This window comes from Hydra vulgaris, chromosome 06, assembly GCF_038396675.1.
Source record: "Hydra vulgaris chromosome 06, alternate assembly HydraT2T_AEP".
In the NCBI taxonomy this organism is placed as follows: Eukaryota; Metazoa; Cnidaria; class Hydrozoa; order Anthoathecata; family Hydridae; genus Hydra; species Hydra vulgaris.
In genome coordinates, this window is record NC_088925.1 from 4458562 (window position 1) to 4481326 (window position 22765).

General features: G+C 27.6%; 2 protein-coding genes across 4 annotated transcripts in view; both read left to right on the plus strand.

Moving 5' to 3' along the window:
- LOC100212636 (alpha-1,3-mannosyl-glycoprotein 4-beta-N-acetylglucosaminyltransferase A) overlaps window positions 1-9124 on the plus strand; it is a 39451-nt gene extending 30327 nt beyond the window's left edge. For all 3 annotated transcript variants that reach the window (XM_065799031.1, XM_065799032.1, XM_065799033.1), the window contains exons 4-7: window positions 3664-3741; window positions 4790-4864; window positions 4993-5207; window positions 8033-9124. In XM_065799031.1, the coding sequence (XP_065655103.1) occupies window positions 3664-3741; window positions 4790-4864; window positions 4993-5207; window positions 8033-8962 (1298 nt within the window). In that variant the 3' untranslated portion in view covers window positions 8963-9124. The remainder of the gene's footprint in view (window positions 1-3663; window positions 3742-4789; window positions 4865-4992; window positions 5208-8032) is intronic.
- A 1939-nt stretch (window positions 9125-11063) lies between these two features.
- LOC136081135 (uncharacterized) lies at window positions 11064-13688 on the plus strand. The gene is made up of 2 exons (XM_065798427.1): window positions 11064-11232; window positions 12994-13688. The coding sequence occupies exons 1-2, from the start codon at window positions 11064-11066 to the stop codon at window positions 13686-13688; spliced, it is 864 nt and encodes a 287-aa protein (XP_065654499.1).
- Window positions 13689-22765: the final 9077 nt, after the last annotated feature.

Sequence of the window (22765 nt, forward strand, 5' to 3'; positions counted from 1 at the left end):
GAAAATAGATTTTAGAAACTCGTGTGTTCTCACATTTAAGTTAAGGGCAAAATGTTGGACATTTTTCTAGGCTCAAGTGATTGTAATCCTTTGCAAAGCATTTTTATTTGTCATATGTATAAAGACATAAATGTTTGGAGTTTGCTCTATGTCAGAATGTTCGTTATTTCAAATATAAACAACGGTGTGATTGCCTCTGTATTTTTGTTTTACTAGGTCAATTTAGTATATGTTTTAAACTGGTAGTCAGTAATTAATTATATAATGCATCTTTATCGATCGAAATCGAATAGATCAGATCGAAAGAATACATTCTGTTTGATAAATTGTAGAGATTATTTGTCCTATGACCATTTCTAAGGAACCTTGATTTATTGCACTCATATCCGTACTCAAAAGTCCGATTCCTAGGTCTAAGGATGCGGAAACACAAGTCTTCATTTCTGCACTTGTTTTAGGAAAAATTAGGCTTAGATATTCATCTCATAATCAATCGACACCAAGACATAAAGACGTTATGTATTGGTATCGGTTGATTATGAGAATTTTATTGAAATTGTAGATGTGAGGGACTTGGTCTTTACAAAGACTTTATTAAAGTGTTTGTAAAGATCAAGTCCCTCGCGTCACAGTTCAAAGACAAATTACAAGGCTTATTGTTAAAATGATTTGCACTGATACCTAACCTATTAGTATAGTAGAGAACCCTGGTTTTAAAAAGTTTCTTCAGTTTTTGGAGCCAAGGTACACGATACCAGACAGAATATATTTCTCTACTATTGAATTTCCCAAAATTAATCAAAAAGTAACAAATAAAATTTGTTTCTTGGCAAAGAAAGCTAATTATGTTAGTATAACTATCGACACCTAGAGCTACACATTTTATGTTAATTACATAAACCTAACAACACAAAATGTAAAAATATATATATATATATATATATATATATATATATATATATATATATATATATATATATATATATATATATATATATATATATATATATATATATATATACTATTTAATTACGTACAGATAATATTATTAATACAAATTTTATATTTTACAAACTTAGCGGCAGGACTTCAAGAAAGTCTTATCACGAAGCCCTTTACAGTACTTTTAGTATCGAGTATAATATAATATAAATGCGTAATATTACAATAAAGTTGCAAAAATTTGTAAAATAACAAAAACGATAACATAAAGTTTAACAAAATACAAGAATTAAAACAATTTAATACGAAATTAGGATCTGTTAGATTGGTAAATTTCCAAAGAAGTCATAGAAATATTCGTAAATAATTAAGCTTAATACAATAATTCTAACATACCAACAATAATGGAAAAAAAAATTAAAAAAATACACTCAAAAATACATAAAGATGTTTTCTGTTGGAAAGATAATTTTTTTAATTTTAAATGCAGAGTAATTTAATTTGACTGTAAAGTCAAAATTAGGCAAAAGATTTTGTTCTAAAAGAAGAGGTCCATGATAGGACATACAAATTCGTCGTATTTAGTTTTGCAAAAAGGACCATTGAGAATGTTAACATGTAATGTTAATATCTGTTTTAAAGAATAAAGATTTTGAAATACTTGTGGGGTTACATTTTCTTTACACTTGAACATAAAGCATAAAGTATTAAAAATATCAAGTTGATAAACATTCAAAGCTTTCGTATCTTTAAGAAGTGGTGCAGAGTGTTTAAGAATTTCTAAAGTTTATTATGCGTGCTGCGTGTTTCTGATAAATAAAAATTATTTTAAGTTTTGTCTTTTGAGTGCTTCCCTATATAATATTTGCATAGTTTATATGGCAGTGAGTAAATAAATAGTATAATTGTGTCAACTGCCGTTTATGTAGTATGTTTTTCGCTTTATATAGAATGCCGATGCATTTGAAAACTCTAAAAGAAATAATGTTAATGAGATGTTTTCAAGCTGAATTTTCATCGATATAGACTCCTAGAAATTTTGTTTCTTTAACATATATAACAAGTTGACATTTATCTTAACCTAGTACCTTTTTCATGCGATTCCTACATTGCAGCCAATCTTGCTAAATTTATAAATTGCTCGCACGTTGGAGACAGCTTGAGAAACTCAATGTAATAGTAAGAAATAATGCCAAAAAAAAAAAAAAAAAGAGTAAGATTAAAAAAAGTAATAAATAAAGAAAAAAAATATTAGTAAATAAAAATACTTATTAAAATTAACACGGTTAGTAAAACTTGGTGTATATATATATATATATATATATATATATATATATATATATATATATATATATATATATATATATATATATATATATATATATGTATATATATATATATAAAGTTCATCAATTATATTAAATAGCCTTGTAAATAAATTTATGTATTTTCCTTAACTATTCAATGTTTCTCTCCTTTAACAATTTCTGAAATTTTTTTTACCGATATTTTGTATAGGGGAGACCGGGGCTAGTTGGCTCGGTTTTTACTCTATGAGCTCTGTAGCCCTAACAGTACATTTTTTTAAATATATTAAAGTGTAGTCTTAACGTGTATGGATTAGGGTATCTTATAAAATTTGCATTCATTTACAAAAAAAAATTCTTGGGGCATTTCCGGACCCTCAAAATAAAAAAAAAGTTTGCTCCAACTTACCCCACCACGAGGTAAGTTGGCGCAAACTATAAAAATGATTATTAATGCACTATTAAGTGCAAAATTAATAGAAATTTTTTTAAAATTGATTTTTGCAACAATTTTATCCCAAAATTTAATATTACTTTTAGCTGGTACCAAATATTAGTCCGTATAAAAGCCAAACAGTAACCCACCTTTTATCTGTGGAAAAAAAAACTAAAAAAAATTTTTTTTTAATTTTTTTGTAAGAATGAATATTTTCAATGTTGTTAAAAATTAAAAAAAATAAATAAATAATTTTATAAAAATAAATATTTTTTCCATAGTAAATGCTATAAGCCAACTTACCCCGTGAAAAATTTGTCAACTTATCCCGAAAGCTTTTTTTTAATAAACAGTCTATAGATCCTGAAAAACGGCAGCTTTAAAAAAAAGTCTGACTGGATATAGTAAACCAATTGTGACTGGAACTTTTACAATAATTTTTTTTCATACGACTAAGTATTTTCTTTGTAAAGTAAAAAAGAAGCGATGTTCTAAAAGTTACGTATTTGTCCAAAACACGCATAAATCTCAATATCTCCCATGCGCATGCGCGAATCCTGACAATACTACAGTGAATGATGAAATGGTCAATAAGGAAGTTTCTGAGTAATTTTTGTCACTTTCTGATGAAAGGCTCTAAAAATAAACGCAGTTCGTCAACTTACCCCTGCGGCCAACTAGCCCCGGTCTCCCCTACTACTGTTTTAGCATTTTGTACAAAATTACTTTAAGTTAATAGTTGAACCGAAAGTTTGTGGTTCCATTAAAAAAATGATGATTATTTAGAAAAAATATATTTGCATTAATAAAATAAATAAACTTTTCCTATAATTTTAACTTTTGCTTTTACATTTTGTTTTGTTGATGGCAGATATTTTGTTTCATTGGGCCCACAACAAAGTATCTATTTCGTTGTATTTATGTTGTAAAATTTAAATATATTCTTAAAATTCTCAGTGTGTTGAATATTTTTTGAAGGATTAAGGAAACAGTTGGACTACTTAGTAAAAGAAAAGAACAATGTAAATGTACTAAGTACAAATCCGCAAAACTCTCGTAAGTAATAATTTTAGAATTAATTTTTTTTTGAATTAATAGCATTTTTAGATCTAATTAATATTTATTTGAATTTTTATTTATTTTCGTATTTTATTGTTTATTTGTATTAAATTCTAAATTCAAGGCATAAATAATTCCTAGAAAATTTTTTGGCAACAAGTTTGATTCGTGTGGAAGACTTTAGTAAACTTAATTTCTTGCACAATCAAACTTAATTTCTTACACAATCAAACTTAATTTCTTGGCCAATCAAACAAAAACAGAAGCTTCTAAATTATCATCTCAAATGTGTATGAATGTTTTACTTTGTTTGAATGTTTCATTTGAAAAAAAATTAGAAAAGTTATATAAAAAAGAGTAGGTATCCACTCTTAAGGGTTAAGTAAATAACTGTCAATCTGAATTTTTAATGTTTAAAGATATTTAATAATTTTTAATATTTAATTTTTTTAATATTTAATTTTTAATTTTTAATATTTAAGAATTTAAGAATTTTTTACTTAGAGCTAGTTTTATATTTAAATAAAATTTTAATAAATGAAATATCGAAAACATGTCGTGTTTTTTGTTTAAAATTATTATTTCATTATCAACTAATGTACACACTTTTACAACAACAAAAAAAACTACAAAAATACTAAGAGTGCAAAATTTATACTAAGATATACTGTTATACAATCTTACTAAGATATACTGTTATACAATCTTACTAAGATATATTGTTATACAATCTTAGTATATATGTATATGGAAAATAAAGTTTTTAATTTTTAACATTTTGCCTTAAAGTTGTATTATGTTAGTCTATTCGCGCGGACGTTTATTACTGTCCATACCCAGTGGTCATGCGTCGTTCGGAAGACGTCTATGAGACTTCCAACGAACGGCCCATGGACGACGCGTGCCCACTGGGTAAGGTTTTGTAAGTTTTTAAAATTATGCGCTAAACCAAAACCAGGCTTATTTTAACCTAGACTACGCGCAAAGAAATTTTTTCTAGTAGTTAATTGCTAAGTCATCCAAAACAAACTTGTTTATTTTTTAGCATGGCTCGAATTAGAAAATATGGAAAAGCACTTTAAAAAAAATCTTTTTCTTGGCAACGCCCGTGAAAAAAAATGTAAGTTAAAAGTGCGTTAAATAATTTTTTCAGTTTATTTTTCAAGAAAATTTGTTAGGAAGATTCTTTAGAAATATATTGAATTGAATTGTAGTTAGTATAGACACTTAAAAGTTTTATTTTTTCAGCCTTTCTTGTCATGGGCGTGCCAACAGTTTATAGGGAAAAAGGGTTTTACATTATTGATACTTTGCAATCGTTGGTAAATAATCTCGACAAAAAAGATTGGAACAAAGTTGTAATTGTTGTCTTTGTTGCAGACTTTCGGCCAGATTACTTTCAAAAAGTATTGAGTCATGTAAAATCAAACTTTTCTGAAGAAATAAGTGCGGGATTAATACAGGTTAGTAACTATGGAAACAATTTTTCAAATACTAATTTATAAATGACACTGACACTGAATGACTTTTGTTCTTACATGGATGGTGCTGACGTTTTTGAAATGTTTTTTTCACATTGTGAGTTTTGTGGTTTGTTATAACTTTTATTATCTGGAAGTTTGATTACGGTGTAATTTATAACTTTAAGTCAAGTTTAAAGTTTTTACCATGAGGCTTATGTTGTTGTTGTTGTTGTTGTTGTTATTGTTGTTGTTTTTTGTTCTTGTTAATGTAGTTAGATTTTTTGTTAGGCTTGTTATATTTCTGAAACAAAGTTTTCTTACATTTTTGTTGTTCACAACTTCTCACATTTTTATTTTTCACAACTTCTCACATTTTTATTATTCACAATTTCTTATTTTTTTATTGTTCACATCTTCTCTCATTGAGTTGTCGTAGTTGCTATTCTTATTGTTGCTGATAACTTTTTGTGTAATCTTTTTGTGTAATCTAAAAGAATCCCTTAACTTTTTGTGTAATCTTTTTGTGTAATCTAAAAGAATCCCTTAACTTTTTGTGTAATCTTTTTGTGTAATCTAAAAGAATCCCTTAACTTTTTGTGTAATCTTTTTGTGTAATCTAAAAGAATCCCTTAACTTTTTGTGTAATCTTTTTGTGTAATCTAAAAGAATCCCTTAACTTTTTGTGTAATCTTTTTGTGTAATCTAAAAGAATCCCTTAACTTTTTGTGTAATCTTTTTGTGTAATCTAAAAGAATCCCTTAACTTTTTGTGTAATCTTTTTGTGTAATCTAAAAGAATCCCTTAACTTTTTGTGTAATCTTTTTGTGTAATCTAAAAGAATCCTTTAACTTTTTGTGTAATCTTTTTGTATAATCTAAAAGAATCCCTTAACTTTTTGTGTAATCTTTTTGTGTAATCTAAAAGAATCCCTTAACTTTTTGTGTAATCTTTTTGTGTAATCTAAAAGAATCCCTTAACTTTTTGTGTAATCTTTTTGTGTAATCTAAAAGAATCCCTTAACTTTTTGTGTAATCTTTTTGTGTAATCTAAAAGAATCCCTTAACTTTTTGTGTAATCTTTTTGTGTAATCTAAAAGAATCCCTTAACTTTTTGTGTAATCTTTTTGTGTAATCTAAAAGAATCCCTTAACTTTTTGTGTAATCTTTTTGTGTAATCTAAAAGAATCCCTTAACTTTTTGTGTAATCTTTTTGTGTAATCTAAAAGAATCCTTTAACTTTTTGTGTAATCTTTTTGTATAATCTAAAAGAATCCCTTAACTTTTTGTGTAATCTTTTTGTGTAATCTAAAAGAATCCCTTAACTTTTTGTGTAATCTTTTTGTGTAATCTAAAAGAATCCTTTAACTTTTTGTGTAATCTTTTTGTGTAATCTAAAAGAATCCCTTAACTTTTTGTGTGATCTTTTTGTGTAATCTAAAAGAATCCCTTAACTTTTTGTGTAATCTTTTTGTGTAATCTAAAAGAATCCCTTAACGCAAAAACTTTTTACAGCTATAGTTTTTGTTATTACGCAAGATTAAAATTTAAAGCTTTTTTATAATGCCAGTCTTGTTGTTTTTTTGCGAATGTAGTTCTCTTAAAAACGGTCTCTAAAACTTAACATAGACGACCTTGTAATATAGTAGGCTATCGTATGAAATTATGTTTTATTTTAAAAAGGAAAATATTTCACTTTTTAAATTTTAAAAAAGTAAAAATAAAAACCTGCATTTTTAAGCTTTAAGATATTTTTTTTTTAAATATTAACATTTTTATTACTATTTTTAACAAAAAGAACAGCTTAAATTTTGAGTCATAAAATATGATTTTATTTTTAAAAAGTTAAATATAAAACAAAACGAGAAGATTTTTTTCTATAATATTATAACATTTTCTATAATATTATAATATTATCTATAATATTTTAATACTTTCTATAATATTATATTATATTTTCTATAATATCATAATATTTTTCTATGATTTTAAATGTATAAAGTAAAAAAATGTCTATTTATCATTTGCATTTTTTTATTTTTTTTTTTTATTTTTTTTTTTTTGGGATGGAAAATAATAATATCATTCTCCTTCAACAAAATAATATTCATGACTGAATGTTTTGCAAAAAATCAGGACTTTTTAAGTGTTTTCTATCTTACCAATCTTTAAAAACCCCGTGAGTTTTTTCACAAAACCGTGAGTTTTTTCAAAGCTTTCACTCGTGAAGCAATAGTTTGTCATTAATGCTTGTCATCAATGAGTAATTTAGCAAACGTTCAATCGTCTTTGTTTTGAACGTTGTGATTCAAGGTTTGAGATTTTCTCTCGACTCCTAACTTGTGCCTAAAACCTCATCTATTAACGCCACAACTATAGGTTATTTTTGTTTCATTTTTATTTAACTTTATTATTAGTATTCAACTTTTATGTAAATGGTTTATGAAAACATTGCAATGGCTTATGTCATATGTCTTCTCTCTGAGCCTCAATTTACTTACTTTTCGTTCCCTGTTCTTAGACCACTTTATCGAAAACTTTTGTATTTAGAAAACTTTATATTGAGTAAATAAAACTTAAATTTATTTCATGATAATTATTAAATTATAAATAAAGAACTAGAAAGACAAACAGGAACTGAAACAGGATATTTATATCAGAATGTTTTTTTGTTGAAAGAAGGTAAATTTGAATATTATTTTTGTGTATTCTTATACAGTGAAATGGTTTATGCATCAAAATATAATATTCTTTTAATATAATATAACTTTAATATAACTTTTTCTTTTATTTAAGACTTGTTATTATATTTTCATTTTTTATTTTTAGGTTATTCAACCATCTGCATCCTTCTACCCTAGTATGGAAAATATTCCAACTCTGTACGGCGATTCAATAACACGCACTATATGGAGATCAAAGCAGTCTCTCGATTACGCTTTTCTTTTTTATTATTGCGCAGATCTTGCCCAATTTTACATTCAACTTGAAGATGATATCATAGCTGAAGAAAACTATTTAGAACAAATTAGTGAGTTTATTAGAAATAGTGAGGATTGGGCAATTTTAGAATTTGGTGCTAGAGGATTTATTGGCATGACGTACCGCAGTGAACATCTAAAATTACTTTCCAAGTTTGTTCGTTTTGCTTATTGGACAATGCCAGTAGATTGGACTTTTCGTTATTTTAACGACTTATTTTTAAATGGGAAATCTCACAAAATCAAATCACCAATTTTTAAACATATTGGTCAATTTTCATCATTAGATGGTCAAGTCAGGAAACTTGAAGATATAAATGATTATTCTGAAAAGATAGGTGTTCATATTTACCAATCCAAAGGTGGAAATCCTAAAGCAGAAATAAAAACATCAATGACTGAAATTGTTCACCCTCATGAAATAACTAACCCTTATGGTAATTCGGGTCAGTTTTGGTCAAAAAAAGTTCAAGTTGGAGACACTATAGACATTATTTTTGAAAATCCAACTAAAATATCGGAACTTATCATTTCCAGTGGAAATTCCCAACATCCTGCTGATATATTGTATGATACTGAACTTCTCGCAAGCACAGACCATTCATGTGCAAAATATACATTATTAAAAACATTTTTTAATTCTAATATAGTAAAATATAACTTTGATGCTGCTGCAGGTTATGTAAAATGTTTACAACTAAAAATACTAAGTACTGGTCACGATGAGCATAATAGACCAACATGGTTGATTGTTTCGGAGATTGCTGTTCTCGTATAATAATAAAAAATTTAAAAAAAAAAAAACATTTTTAAACTTTGTTTTAATCAGATCCTAAAATAGAAAACGTTACAATTTTGTAGGATTTGGGTTAAGTAAAGGCTTTAGGGAATAACAGTTAATCTTTTTACAAATTAAAGCAATAAAATATGTTTTTCGTAAGGTTTCTTCGATGTTCTTTCCTGGTCGTCTTTGAAAATGCTTTTGAAGCAAAAAGTTTATGTCCTGGTATTGTTTTGTTTTATAATACTTTAAATTGAAACATTTAAACAATTTCAGGGGGTTCATTCGATTTATACTTTGGTTCTTTTTGGCTTATATGAGTTTTTATATAATTTTAGGGAGTTCGTTAAATGCTAAAACGGTATTTGATTTGCTTAAATCAAAAATATCTACAATTTTAAATATATTTCTATTTTCATTTTGTTGCAATTAATGTTTTCTATAAACTATTGAGTTTTTTTTTAATATTTGAATCACAAACAGCAACTTTTAAAAATACTTTAACCATCTTTAATCCAAAGAAAATTTGAGTTTTTAATATAAAAAAATTGCATCAAGCACATGCATTGTTGCCTTACAGAACAAAGGTGATATACCGAAATGTTGAATTTTAGAGGAAAACAAAAATTAAGTTTAAGCATTTAGTATAAATCCGCAAATTGTCTTTGTAAATGTTTTAACTCTAACCATATCCTTACGGAGGTAGGCTTTATTTATTTAAATTTCATGTCATATTTTGCTATATAATGCTCTTATATCCGAAGATGTTGTTGGCTTAGCATAGAAACAGCTACAAATATTCATAGAGACAAATCCAAAGTAGCGTTCGTCATTGACAAACATTTTTGCGTACCAATGCGCTACTCAAGGTTGAGTTGATGGTTAATGGATTTGGACACTACCGTGTTTCAATATTTCGCTTGACGCTCAAATCAACTGAGCTAGCTGGCCATAAAATAACTCTTGCCTAATCAAATTCTAGCACTCATAACCGATGGCCGCATCATAATGGTTTCATTTTGATCAATATTGCAGGTGGCACATTTACCCTTAAAGGTGACAATTTAACAAAAAAAAGTTTGGTTGGTTCGTAAATTTTTAATTGATAATATCCAAATGCTTAGAATGCAATTTTGTTGTAGTTGTTAAACAACAAAATAAAATAAAATTTTATTTAGAGATTTCTATATAAAGACTAAGGCTGTAGGCAGTAACCAAAGGGTAATTTTAAACCCATCAAATGACGGGTAACGGTCAGAACCACCTATTAGGTGCTTCTGACCGTGCAATGATCTAAATAAATTTTTATTTCCTACTTTTTTGGACTTACCCTATCATCATACTACGTACTACTATCATCGTACTAAGTACTACTATCATCGCACTACGTACTACTATCATCGCACTACGTACTATCTTAAAGATGACTGTTATTCTTTTCCTGATTTTTTTTTTCTTGTGACAGTCCTTGGGAAGATGTCTTTTTGTCTATCCGTTAATAACTGTACCTCCAGGAACTAGGCAGGTAATCTCGTGAATTCAGGCAGGCAGTGAAAGCTTTATTCTTCCTTACCTTTTTTTCTTCCATACATCTCAAACTCTTTCTGTCTTTCAAGTAAAACAAGCCAATCAAAAACATCCAAATCACTCCGGCTTCCGTTGCTAAATTCATTTTTCAATAAAACTCTAATACGGTTTGTGGTCTAGACAACATCCCAGCTATAGTCTAACAATTACAGTTAGAACTCTCATTAGTTCTCTCTGAACTATTTAATAAATACTTGTACAGACCTCGTACTTTCGTCTTTATTTTCTTGCTCTATAGACCCAGTTGATGCAGCTTTCAAAAAGTGTATTGATCATCCCAATATAATGAACATAAAGAAAAACTTTTAGTACATGTACACATAATTTCCAGTTCCGTTAAATCACACCTGATGATATTACAAAAATCATAGGGTCTATGAACAATAAGAAAAAGACTAGTAGTGATATACCAACTTTTATCTTAAAATCTTATATTGTTCACTTTAAGGACAGTTTTACAGATTGCATAAATAAAAGGATCCATGGTGGTAAATTCCCGTCATTTCTAAAAATGGCTATTATACTAAGTTTAGAGAAAAATGACCCAACTGATAAGTCGAATTACAGTCCAATTAGTATTTTACCAGCCCTTTCTAAAGCTTTTGAAACTATTTTAAATGAACAAATCTTGATATTTATTGAGCCTAGATTTGATAAACTTTTGTGTGGTTTCCGAAAAGGTTATAGCACTCAGCATTAGGGCGTGTCGATTTTCAATTTTTTTTGAAATTCAATGATGGCTAGTATTTTTTTTTTTTTTTTTGTAAATCAGTATGCAAAACATGAAAATAATTTTTTTTTTTTTTTTTTAAATATTTTAAGCTACTTTTTTCCACCCTTAAACTATTATTTTTTTGGACTTTTCTTTTTGTTCTTGAAACTGAAGTTTTCCGTTATCTCCGAAGAAGATCGCATTTATTTACCAAACCATGTAGTAAACTAAAACTTAACTTTGTCCGCAAAATGGTGCATTTCAAAACTTGTTATTAAATTTTGATACCTTTCAAAAATTTGTGTGTATATATATATATATATATATATATATATATATATATATATATATATATATATATATATATATATATATATATATATATATATATATATATATATATATATATATATATATATATATATATATATATATATATATATATATTTATTTCGAAAAATTGTTTATGTACCGAAATTCCGAAAAAGTTGTTTATGTTTAGGTATATATTTATTTATATAATAAAAATTTTTATAAATAAAATGAATTTATTTTACAGAAAGATGGCTCAATGTTTTTAAAAAGTATTACTGTATTAGTAAAACGCCTCCTCCGACTTTTTTATTTGCAGATAAAGTAAAATATTTTTAGACAGGGTTCTCACGGCACTCATGGCACTTCACTTCACGGCACTGAAAAACCAAGAAAATCAGGGAAAAGTTTTTAAATTCTGATAAATTAGGGAAAACCTGGAAAATTCAGGAAACTTTTTTTGAAAATCTTTAAAATCAGGGAAAACTCGGTAAATATTTTTTAGTTTTATATATAACTTGAAGTTATTTTGCAATATTACAAATTTGGAGTTTTTATTTTTATTGAAAGTTGCTCACTGCAGTAGTTTTATAACTTTTATAAAATATGTTAAGATAAATATTTAATTAAATATAATAATATAAGATATGACTTCAGAAAAGAAAAACTGGAAAGTGATCAGCTAAATCTGTTTTAATAATACCACTTTGGATTTTAGTCCTTGTGTAATTACCAAACGGTAATTACAATCAATTTGAAAACCACTTAAATTATTTGCTACCAAAGCTTATTAAAAAAAATGTGTACTTATTAGGTGATTTTAATTTGAATTTATTGAATAATAAAGCTAATAACCAAGTCGTGAATTTTATAAATACACTTTTGCAATACAGCGTTTTTCCCATGATTAATAAGCCAACACGTGTGACTAAAACAACTGCATCTATTATCGATAATATTATTACTAATAATTACACAAGGACTAAAATCCAAAGTGGTATTATTAAAACAGATTTAACTGATCACTTTCCAGTTTTTCTGATAATAAATTCAGCAACCCTTGAGAATAAAATAAAAACAAAAACGGTATACGTAAGGAAAATAAATAATGAATCAATCGCCACGTTTCGTGATCTCTTACATGAAGTAAACTGGGAACTTTTAACTGATTCCAATGACGTTAATGATGGCTACAATTTTTTTATTCGCATGTTTACAAGACAATACGAAAAGGCCTTTCCAAAAATAAAAAAAATTGTTAATTCTAAAAATTTGTTAAGTCCGTGGATGACGAGAGGACTCATTAAATCGTCAAAAAGGAAACAAAAACTTTACAAAAAATTTTTAAATTAAAAAGAACGACAAAAATGAAATCAAATACAAAAAATATAAAAATTCTTTTGAAAAATTAAAAAAGCAATCCAAAAAAATTACTACTCTTCGTTACTTAATAAAACATTTGGAAATGCAAGGAAAACATGGAATGTAATTAAAGAAATAACAGGAGTGGGAATTGTGAAAAGTGATAATCTTCCAAAAAGATTGCAAAGAGATGATAATAGAGGAGATGCTTTTGTTAATAAAGAAATTGCTGAAACATTTAATAGCTTTTTTATAAATATAGGAAAAGAGCTTGCCGGTGCAATTCCTGAGGGAAAAAAATCATTTAAATTTTTTTTGAAAAAATCTGATTCCTTCATGGAGGAGTCGGAGCTTTTAATTGATGAACTTCGACTAGCAATTAATATGCTGAAAACAAATAAAAGTGCGGGTCTGGATGAAGTTAACCCTGATGTTGTAGAAGCGGTCTCAGATATTATAGAGAAACCTCTTTTTAAAATTTTTAATCTTTCCCTAAAAAACGGCATTTTTCCTGACCAACTAAAATTAGCAAAAATAATTCCGATATACAAAGGCAGTGATGACTCAATAAAATCTAACTACAGACCAATTTCCATACTTTCTTGTTTTTCCAAAATACTAGAGCATATTATGCACAACAGACTGTACAATTATCTTGAAAAAAACAACATTCTTTATCATAAACAGTTTGGATCTCGCAACAACCATTCCACGGAACATGCAGTAATTGATCTTGCCAACCAAATTTAAAATGGTTTTGATAACGACAGTTACACACTCGGAATTTTTCTAGATCTATCAAAAGCATTTGATACTGTCAACCACAAGATTCTAATTTATAAACTACACAAATATGGAGTAGTTCACTCCAATTTAAAGTGGCTGCAATGTTATTTACAAAATCGTAAACAAGGAGTACCATATGACTTAACATGTTCCCCATTTGAATCAATAAATTGCGGAGTTCCCCAAGGATCAATACTTGGACCCCTGCTGTTTTTAATTTATATTAATGATATTTATTTGTCTTCAAAAATACTTAATTATATTATTTTTGCTGATGACACAAATGTTTTCTTTTCTGACTCAAATTTAAAAAATATTTTTTATATTGTAAACACAGAATTAATATATCTTAATGAGTGGTTTGAAGCAAATAAACTTTCATTAAATATTGAAAAAACGAAATATATTTTGTTTGCTAAGTCATCTAAATCCGAGAACCTTCCACTCAAATTACCTGAACTAACAATTAACAATATTAAAATAAAAAGAGTTTTTTCAATGAAAATACTCGGAATAATTTTCGATGAGAATTTAAATTGGAAAAGCCAAATAAAGCTAGTCGAGAACAAAGTTTCAAAGACCCTGGGGATTATGTACAAGACAAAACATCTTTTAAATAATTTATGTTTAAAAAATTTATACTTTTCATTTATACATAGTCATATTAACTATTGTAATATTGCCTGGGCAAACAATCATTTATCTTTTCTAAAAATTATTTATACAAAACAAAAGCAAGCAAGTAGATTAGTTTTGGGCGCAAGTAGATACGAAAGTGCCGAGCCGTTACTCAAGGAAATAAATGCTCTAAATGTATACAAACTAAATATATACCATAACTTGTTATTTATGTTTAAACTTCAAAATGAAATGATTCCAAAATATTTTTTTAAAAGTTTCACTCGAATTAATCATAAATATGAAACAAGACATTCAATGAGTAATTACTACATCCCACTAACATCACTAAAAAAATCTGACTTCTCGACTATATGCCGGGGACCACGCTTGTGGAATTCGGTTCTTGACGAAAATATGAAAAAAATAAAATCTATTGCTACATTTAAAAGAACTATAAAAAAACACTTACTAAATTTAAACATTACGTACATTCTCTCATTTTTTTGAAAAAAAAATCGAAATAGTTTTGTATTTTTAATTTTTTATGTACTTTATTTAATTTTAATATTTTATTGAATATGTATATGCATATGAAGCGAATTAAATTTTTTTTTTTTTGTTTATTGTCTGTATACTGTCTGTATTGTATGTATAGGAATATGTACAGATTTGTAATTTTTTATTTGTTATTTTATATTTTAACTTTATCTTAAATTTCTTCATTTTTTAACTTTAAGTACTTTTTTTAACTTTAAGTTCTTCTTTAACCTTCTAAAATTTCTAACCAATTTTTTTTTTTAAACTTAATAATTTTACTCTTTTATGTAATATTGGAAAATGTAAAATTTAATTGTATTTTTTTTTTTTTTTTGTATTTCACAAAGGGGCTTGATGATAAGTCATTTTGACTTCTACTTGCCCCAGTCAGCTTGTAATTATATATATTTGTTTAAATTTATAGATAACATTGTAAAATGTGTAAAATGACGAAATAAATAGAAAAAAAAAAAAAGACCTATTTTTAAGAAGATTGATTACAACACCATATTTGTAAAAATTTTTAGGTAAAGAGCATCAATCTGCTGCAAAGCCCTTTTGCTGTTTTTTGTTAATGGAAAAAAGTTGAGAGCTGAGCCACCAAAAAACAAACAACAATTGATTCCTCGATTAAATCAACTTAATCAACCAATGATAAGATCATGCGAGCACTGAAACCAAAGATGAGATCATGCGAGCACTGAAATCTACATAATAATTCAACTACTCTAATAATTCATGTGCAAATTTAAGCAACTCTTTTAAAAAGATAATTCCTGGCAACAAGGTAGCAGAAGATACACCATCAGTTCCTCAAAAGTATCATACATTGTTACCCATGGACTAGTGCCATACTTCAGGACACTTTTAAAAGAAGAAATCACAAAATTAGACTGTTACATCGTATCTTTTGATGAGAGCTTGAACGACATAACTCAAACACGTCAGATGAACCCACTCTTTCGATATTGGTATGTCAACGACATAGTTAAAGTAAGATATTGGACAATAGCTTATTTTGGTCATTCTACAGCTTCTGATCTTTTTCCTCATTTTAACGAAAACTTATCAAGATTTAATTTAAGTAAAATGTTTCAAGTTTCCATAGGTGGACCCTCTACAAATTGGAAATTTCTAGATGATCTAAATAAACATAGAAAGAACAATGAAATGTCACAGCTTATAAATATTGGAAGTTGCTCTTTGCATATAATTCATGGTGCCTTTAAAACAGCAATCAAATAAACCACATGGAATATTAATAAAAGTCTAAAAGGGTGTTGGCAAACTCTTCATGGAATATTAATAAAACTCTAAAAAGGTGTAGACTAATTTTTCATAATAGCCTGGCTTGGCGTCAAGATTATGAAACAGTCACGGATGCAACAAAATACCCTCTTTTGTGCAACAAGGCGGGTTGAAAACAAATCTGTTGCAGATTGTGGCATTGAAACCTGGCCTAATATATGCAAGTTAATTGAGTTTTGGGAAAAGTTACCATCTTCAAAGCAACCCAAATCAAAAAGCTTTTTAATTGTCAAAAAAGCTGTTAAAGACAAATTTATTCTTTTAAAATTTGAAGTTTTCAGCTTTGTTGCCATCACATTAGAGCCACATTTATTCAATAACAAGCCAATAATTTTATGTATGTATAGTGACTTAGAAAGACTGTTGCGGACCATACTGAGCTTGTTTGCGAAAAACAAAGTTATTGATAATTGGTCTATACCAGAAGTCGATTTTCATAAAAAAGATTATCAACTTAAGGGAAATCAAATCAAACTAGGATTTGCACCTGAAACAAAATTAGCTTCTTTACAAAAAAAAGATATAAAAACATTTACTGATATTCAAAGTTTCCCAAAGGGAAACTTTGAATATCAGTAAATGTTATTATAACTCCATTAGGGTCTATCATTATATGCAGTTCTCATGTTTTTAACCCTAATGCATTGATAACAATGACTCCAGAAAACGCTGAGAAGGAGTACAAATCTTTATTGACCCACTTGAATAGCTTAAAGTATCTTTCACGAGTCTTTTCTGATAAAGCTATAAATCTTTTTACAAATTTCTTTAGAGAATCAAGGTTTTATCAAAACAACTTTCATGAATTCAATAGAGATAGTTTAGATGAATTTTATTTTGTGAAAGTGCAACCTAAATAAATATAACAAGTTAGCATCAACTGTCAAAATACTTTTGACACTGAGTCATGGACAAGCTTCAGTTAAGAGAGATTTTAGTATAAATGCTGCCGTACTCGAACAAAATTTGAATGAAAAATCAATAACTGCAAGACAATTAGCTAAAGATCTCATGCTATCAAATAATCTTCAGTCACGTAATATTGAAATTACAAACAAAATGATAATCAATGTAAATTCAGCCCATGAAAGATATAGAATGTACATAAGTTAAATATCAGGCACAAATAAAAAAGAAGAAATTGGCTAGGAAAGTTGTTAGCGATGAAATAAAAGATGTGGAAACACGAAAAGATCAACTGAAGAAAACCAGTGAAATGTTGAGGCTTGAATTTGTAACATTTGTTGAGGAAGCCGAGGAGAAGCAAGATTCAGGTTTAATTTTTAAAGCTATGAAACGAAAAGCAAATGAGAAAAATGAAGAAATTAAGAAACAAGAGCTAGCACTTAGTATCTTAGATCAAAAGAGAAAGTTACTAAAATAACTTTATATTGAATGGATCTCAAGTAAAATTTATATTTTGTTACATTACTTTGTTCAATATATCTTTTTAAAAAAATTTTAATTGTATGTTTGTAATAGAAGAATAAAAAAAGGAATTGGGTTTAATTATCAATAAATTGCATAGAAAAATTATAATAAATAATAAGGAAAACTCAGGAAAAATGGATTTCTAAAACTGCCATGACCCCAGTTAGAGAATAAACAATTTTTTGAATCTTTTGAAAAAAAAATTTATATTTAAATGTCATATACAACCAAAACCAGAAGTAAATCAGCTTGTCAACTTAGTAACTTGATTGGAAAGAGTTCAGAGTTTCTTCCATCAGAACTCCCAACTTCAAGAGATATTCTCATGTATGGCCTATATTTAAGGGAGATTAGTGGAAAAGATTACAGAAACTATACTGTAGATCAGCTTGTAAAGGATATTATTCCAGAAATCTTGTTACAGTGGAAAAAAGCTAATTCTCAATTTATAAATCCAGTTGTTAATTCTGAAAGAAGAATCAAATGTAAAGTAAAAGATTTGTGGTTGTTGGCAGTTAAAGTTAGTAATGGCAATGTAGCCTCGCCAATTAGAAATAGGTTTATGAAAAAAACTTGATAAACTTTTTGATTTGTTTACATGCATTTGTAAAATACTTTTTTGTTTAGAGAATTGTGAAGAAGACTGTGACAGAAAAGCTTACATTGTATGTACTTGTAAAAAAGAAAAAAAAATTCCTCTTCTTGAGTTGAACTTTGTTAGATATGAAAGTGAAAAAGTTGGAAACAAAGCTATCCTTCAAATAGCTGGCATCGTATTGAAACTCGAAAACAAAATAAAAAAATTGAAAGATTTTCAATAGAAAATCAGGTTTCACAAATAAAAAAATAAAAAACAGACTAGGAGATTCTTAATCAAGAAAATGATTTTTTTTTCCCAAGAGACGAAGACGAAGTCTGTGAAGATATAAATGATAAATTAAAAACTAATATTTCAAAAACAAAAATAGTAAAAGAAAAAAGTGTATTATATAACACCATAAATACAAAAAAGATAGAATTAGCAAGCTTGTACCCAGCCAACACTATCATGTGTTTTTAAAACCCTAAAACGTTAACACCTTTATACGTCTTAATTCAGATAACTATAAGACGTCTAATTGTATTTATTTTAAAAGCCTTCTAAAAGATGACTACTAATAGGGGTCTTATATTTATCTGAATTAAGACATCTAAAAGTGTTAACATTTTAAATGCGAAAAAAAACGTCTAAAAGGACTGTTTGTGCCGACTGGGTGGCATCATACAGGTTTGAGAGAAACTGCCAAAATAGCAACCACTGCCCTTGTTTTTGCTAAAATTATCACTAAATGTGATAATTTTAGCATCAATAAGGGCAGCAGTTGGAAAAATTAAGGTGAAATTTTGTGTTTGATTTTATTGACAAAAGTTTGCGAAACTTTACACAATTCAGTAATTTCCCATTGTGAATGCTCTGAATGCTGTATGCTGAAGCTGCATTTCTCAAATTTTGCTTGGACTTATGTCCTGACCCTTATCCATTTTTTATTTTTTTATTTAAAATTTCTATTACAACCTTTACACAAAAAATGTTAATAAAATGGAACTATATAATATATCCCACTATTTCTTGTAACTTTATAAAATGTATTTAAAATAATAAAACACTTTTTACTAGAAAAAAACTGTTCAAATATAAAAAAATGTATGTGACAGGTCAACCCTGTCCTTTTTAAAATTGACGAAAATTCACATTGCTCATTATTATTTTCTATTTTCGAGTCAATCGGTATATTAAACTTAAGAATTTTTAAAGCAGTTTAAAATTCTTTGAAAATTCTGTTTCAAAGTTATTATGTATCAAAAATATTTGATGTTTCTTCTAATATATTGCAAAAGTTTATAAAGGTTTTTCAAAAGAATTTCATGATTTTAATGAATAACGTGTGATTAATGAATTTCATCAAAAATGCATTAGTCGCGCGTTATTAATTTGCTAAAGAAAACTAAAGCGTACTTTTCTTTTATTTGTAACTCCATTGCAATAGACAACTTTCTTCCTATTTGCTTTATTCGTATTTGTTTTTTCACTAAAATCTTCGTTGATAAAAAGGCTTTGATTCTAGAGTTTTGCTTTTAAAAAAAAAGAAATTTCACTTAATTTTTCCAGTTTGATTTGTTCCTTTGATTATGATGTTTTCGCTATCTTATTGCTCATCCTAGCTTAATTTAAAAAATATAATTTTATTCTCCGTATCTTGCTAAGTTTTATTTTCATTTTCTTCTAAATCATTTATTCTAAAGTTTTTTGTGCGACTAATTATGCTTATTTAGTACTAATAACCTTTTCTTTTTTTTATGTTGGCTGTTTTCACTTCCGTGATGGTTCCGTTGATGTTGCTGTTATTGTTTTTCAAGTGTTGCTTAAGTTTTCGTATTTTTCACTTACTTTCGTTTGTTTTCCTGAATTCCTTTACGATTATTTTATCATATACAACAACACAGTATTTGCCATTATTCCTGTGCAACTTCCTTTGTGCAAAATTTTTTTTTCGTATAAATGCTGCTTCAACTTAAAAATCTTCGATAATAAATATTATATACCGATAAACCGATCGATAAACCGAATCTTTCAGTTTGTTTGCATTTTTTCGTATAATTGTTTTATCTTTATAGTCAAGGAACTTTATTATAATAGTTCTTGGCTTACTTAAATTAAGCTTAACAGTCCGATGGGCTCCTTCAATATGTACTACATTTATATTAAGTTGGTTTTCTAGTAAGTTTATTATTTTGGTTTCAGAATTTTCCCAACTTTCTGAACCTTTTCCCGGAATTCCTTCAAAATATAGATTATTTCTTCTTCGGCGATCTTCAAGTTGTCATACTTTATTCTTACCCTTATTTCCTAATTAAGATTTCGAAGGTATTTTTTTTTTCTAAATTCTTAACCATTTTATCATGAAAATCTTGTGTAAACGATAAACTTTCTTTGATATCTTTTTGAACTTTTTCATAATTCAACAACTGATTCTTTGTCAAAGTAAGTTTCGTTTTTCTTTTTTTATTTTCCGTTTTTAAAGATTCGCATGTGTTTATTTAGTAGTATAATATCTTTTTGTAACACGTCTATTCGATCGTTGGTAATTTTTAAGTTTCCGCTTATCAATTTAAATATATCTTTTGCTGTTTCTGAAACATCTCTTGAAAAATTTTCCGTGCTAACTTTATTGATATTTTGTAGTCTTTAATTATAGACATTTTATTAAACAAGAAAAATAATATTGATATTAGAATATATCAGAATTCAATACTCCGTTTTTCTTTGAGCAGCAAAAACACGTTCTTGTCTATTAAATCGTTTCGTAAAACTTTCAAAGTTTTGTTTTTTTTAAAAAAGACTTAGCTCTAAGTTTTTTAAAAAAGACTTAGCTCTGAGTTTATTATATTTTAGAAATATTTCCGATCCTCGCATTTATTATACTATCCACTGTTTGTTACCCACTATTTGTAACCCACTGTAACATTTAACAACTAGGTTAAATGGTAGTTTTAACATTTTCCCATTGATATGTCTATATGAAAGCAGAAAATAAAATAACTAACAATAGTTCATTGCTTACATTCAACATGAAAAGAATACATTTAGTTGCTATAATTCAAGAGTTAGGAACCATTTATTATACTATCCACTGTTTGTTACCCACTATTTGTAACCCACTGTAACATTTAACAACTAGGTTAAATGGTAGTTTTAACATTTTCCCATTGATATGTATATATGAAAGCAGAAAAAACATTTTTTTAGAAATTTTAGAATCTTGTTTATTATATTTTAGAAATATTTCCGATCCTCACATTTATTATACTATCCACTTTTTCAAGAGATATTCTCATTTACATTGCTTACATTCATCATGTAAAGAATACATTTAGTTCTTATCAGTAAAAAAACTCATGCTTAAGCAGATGGTGCTAATTATCAAACCTCAAAAACCAAAGTATGCAACATTTGATGGCATAGTGCATGTTTTAAAATTTAAAACTTGCGTATAAAATAACTAACAATAGTTCATTGCTTACATTCAACATGAAAAGAATACATTTAGTTCCTATAATTCAAGAGTTAGGAACCGTGATAGTTTACTCGAGGCTCTTCTATGTGAGTTTTTTAGACTGGAGGATCCACACTATGAAAGTATTGACCAACCTGAAATTATAAATCTAAAGAAAACTCTAACAATATTTAAATGTAAATTCCGATCCAAGTTGCGGAAACATTCAAGAACCTTCTCGAAGACTTCTGGAACACGAGCGAATTTGGTTGGACAAAGATGTAAAAGTTGATAAAAAACGTTGCAGCACGTCCAGGTAGAAAGTGCAAGGAGCAGGAAGATTTAGGTTGAAAAAGTTTAAAGTACGGAGATAAGTTTTCCGATAAAAATGAAAACCGAAAATGCCTTGACCAAAATATAGTGCAACCTTTCTGATGAACAGTATCAAGTTATTAAAAATTTATCAATAATACGCAATACATAATCCTTCACTTCATGAAATTAAAAATGAGAGACGCAAATGTTATTCTAAGGGTTTCATTGTGACAAAAACATCTGCTTCAACTCCTCTACTGGGTATGTTTAATCATACTCTGACAAGGATATTAACTTTTAAGGAATGCCAAGACTCTATGAGAATATTTTCTGAAAATGGCACCATCAAAACCACCTTTAAAGGCCTACTTCACGGGGGGAGGTTTAAAGGTCTACTTCACTTTAAAGTTAGTTTTGATGGTGCCTCCAGTCATAGTGTCTATAAACAAAAATATACTGATATAAATATTGATGAGGTCCAAGTTAACAAGCAAAGTCTTTTCCAGACAGCTATTGTTACCCTTTAATTAACCATCATGAATAAAAATGTATGGTTAAATAAGAAGCCCTCTAGTTCACATTACTGTAGAACCCTACATCTCCAATATCAAAAAGAAACGGAAGAATTGATCAAAAGTCTATATGAACTTTTAAAGGCAGAAATGAATAGACTAGTCAAGTTCTAGGTAAAGTTAGAAGTAGAGGAAAGCAAACCGGATAAGACTATTACATTTAAGTTTAAACTAGATTTAACCATGTGTGATGGTAAAGTGGTTAATGCCCTCACTAAAACTC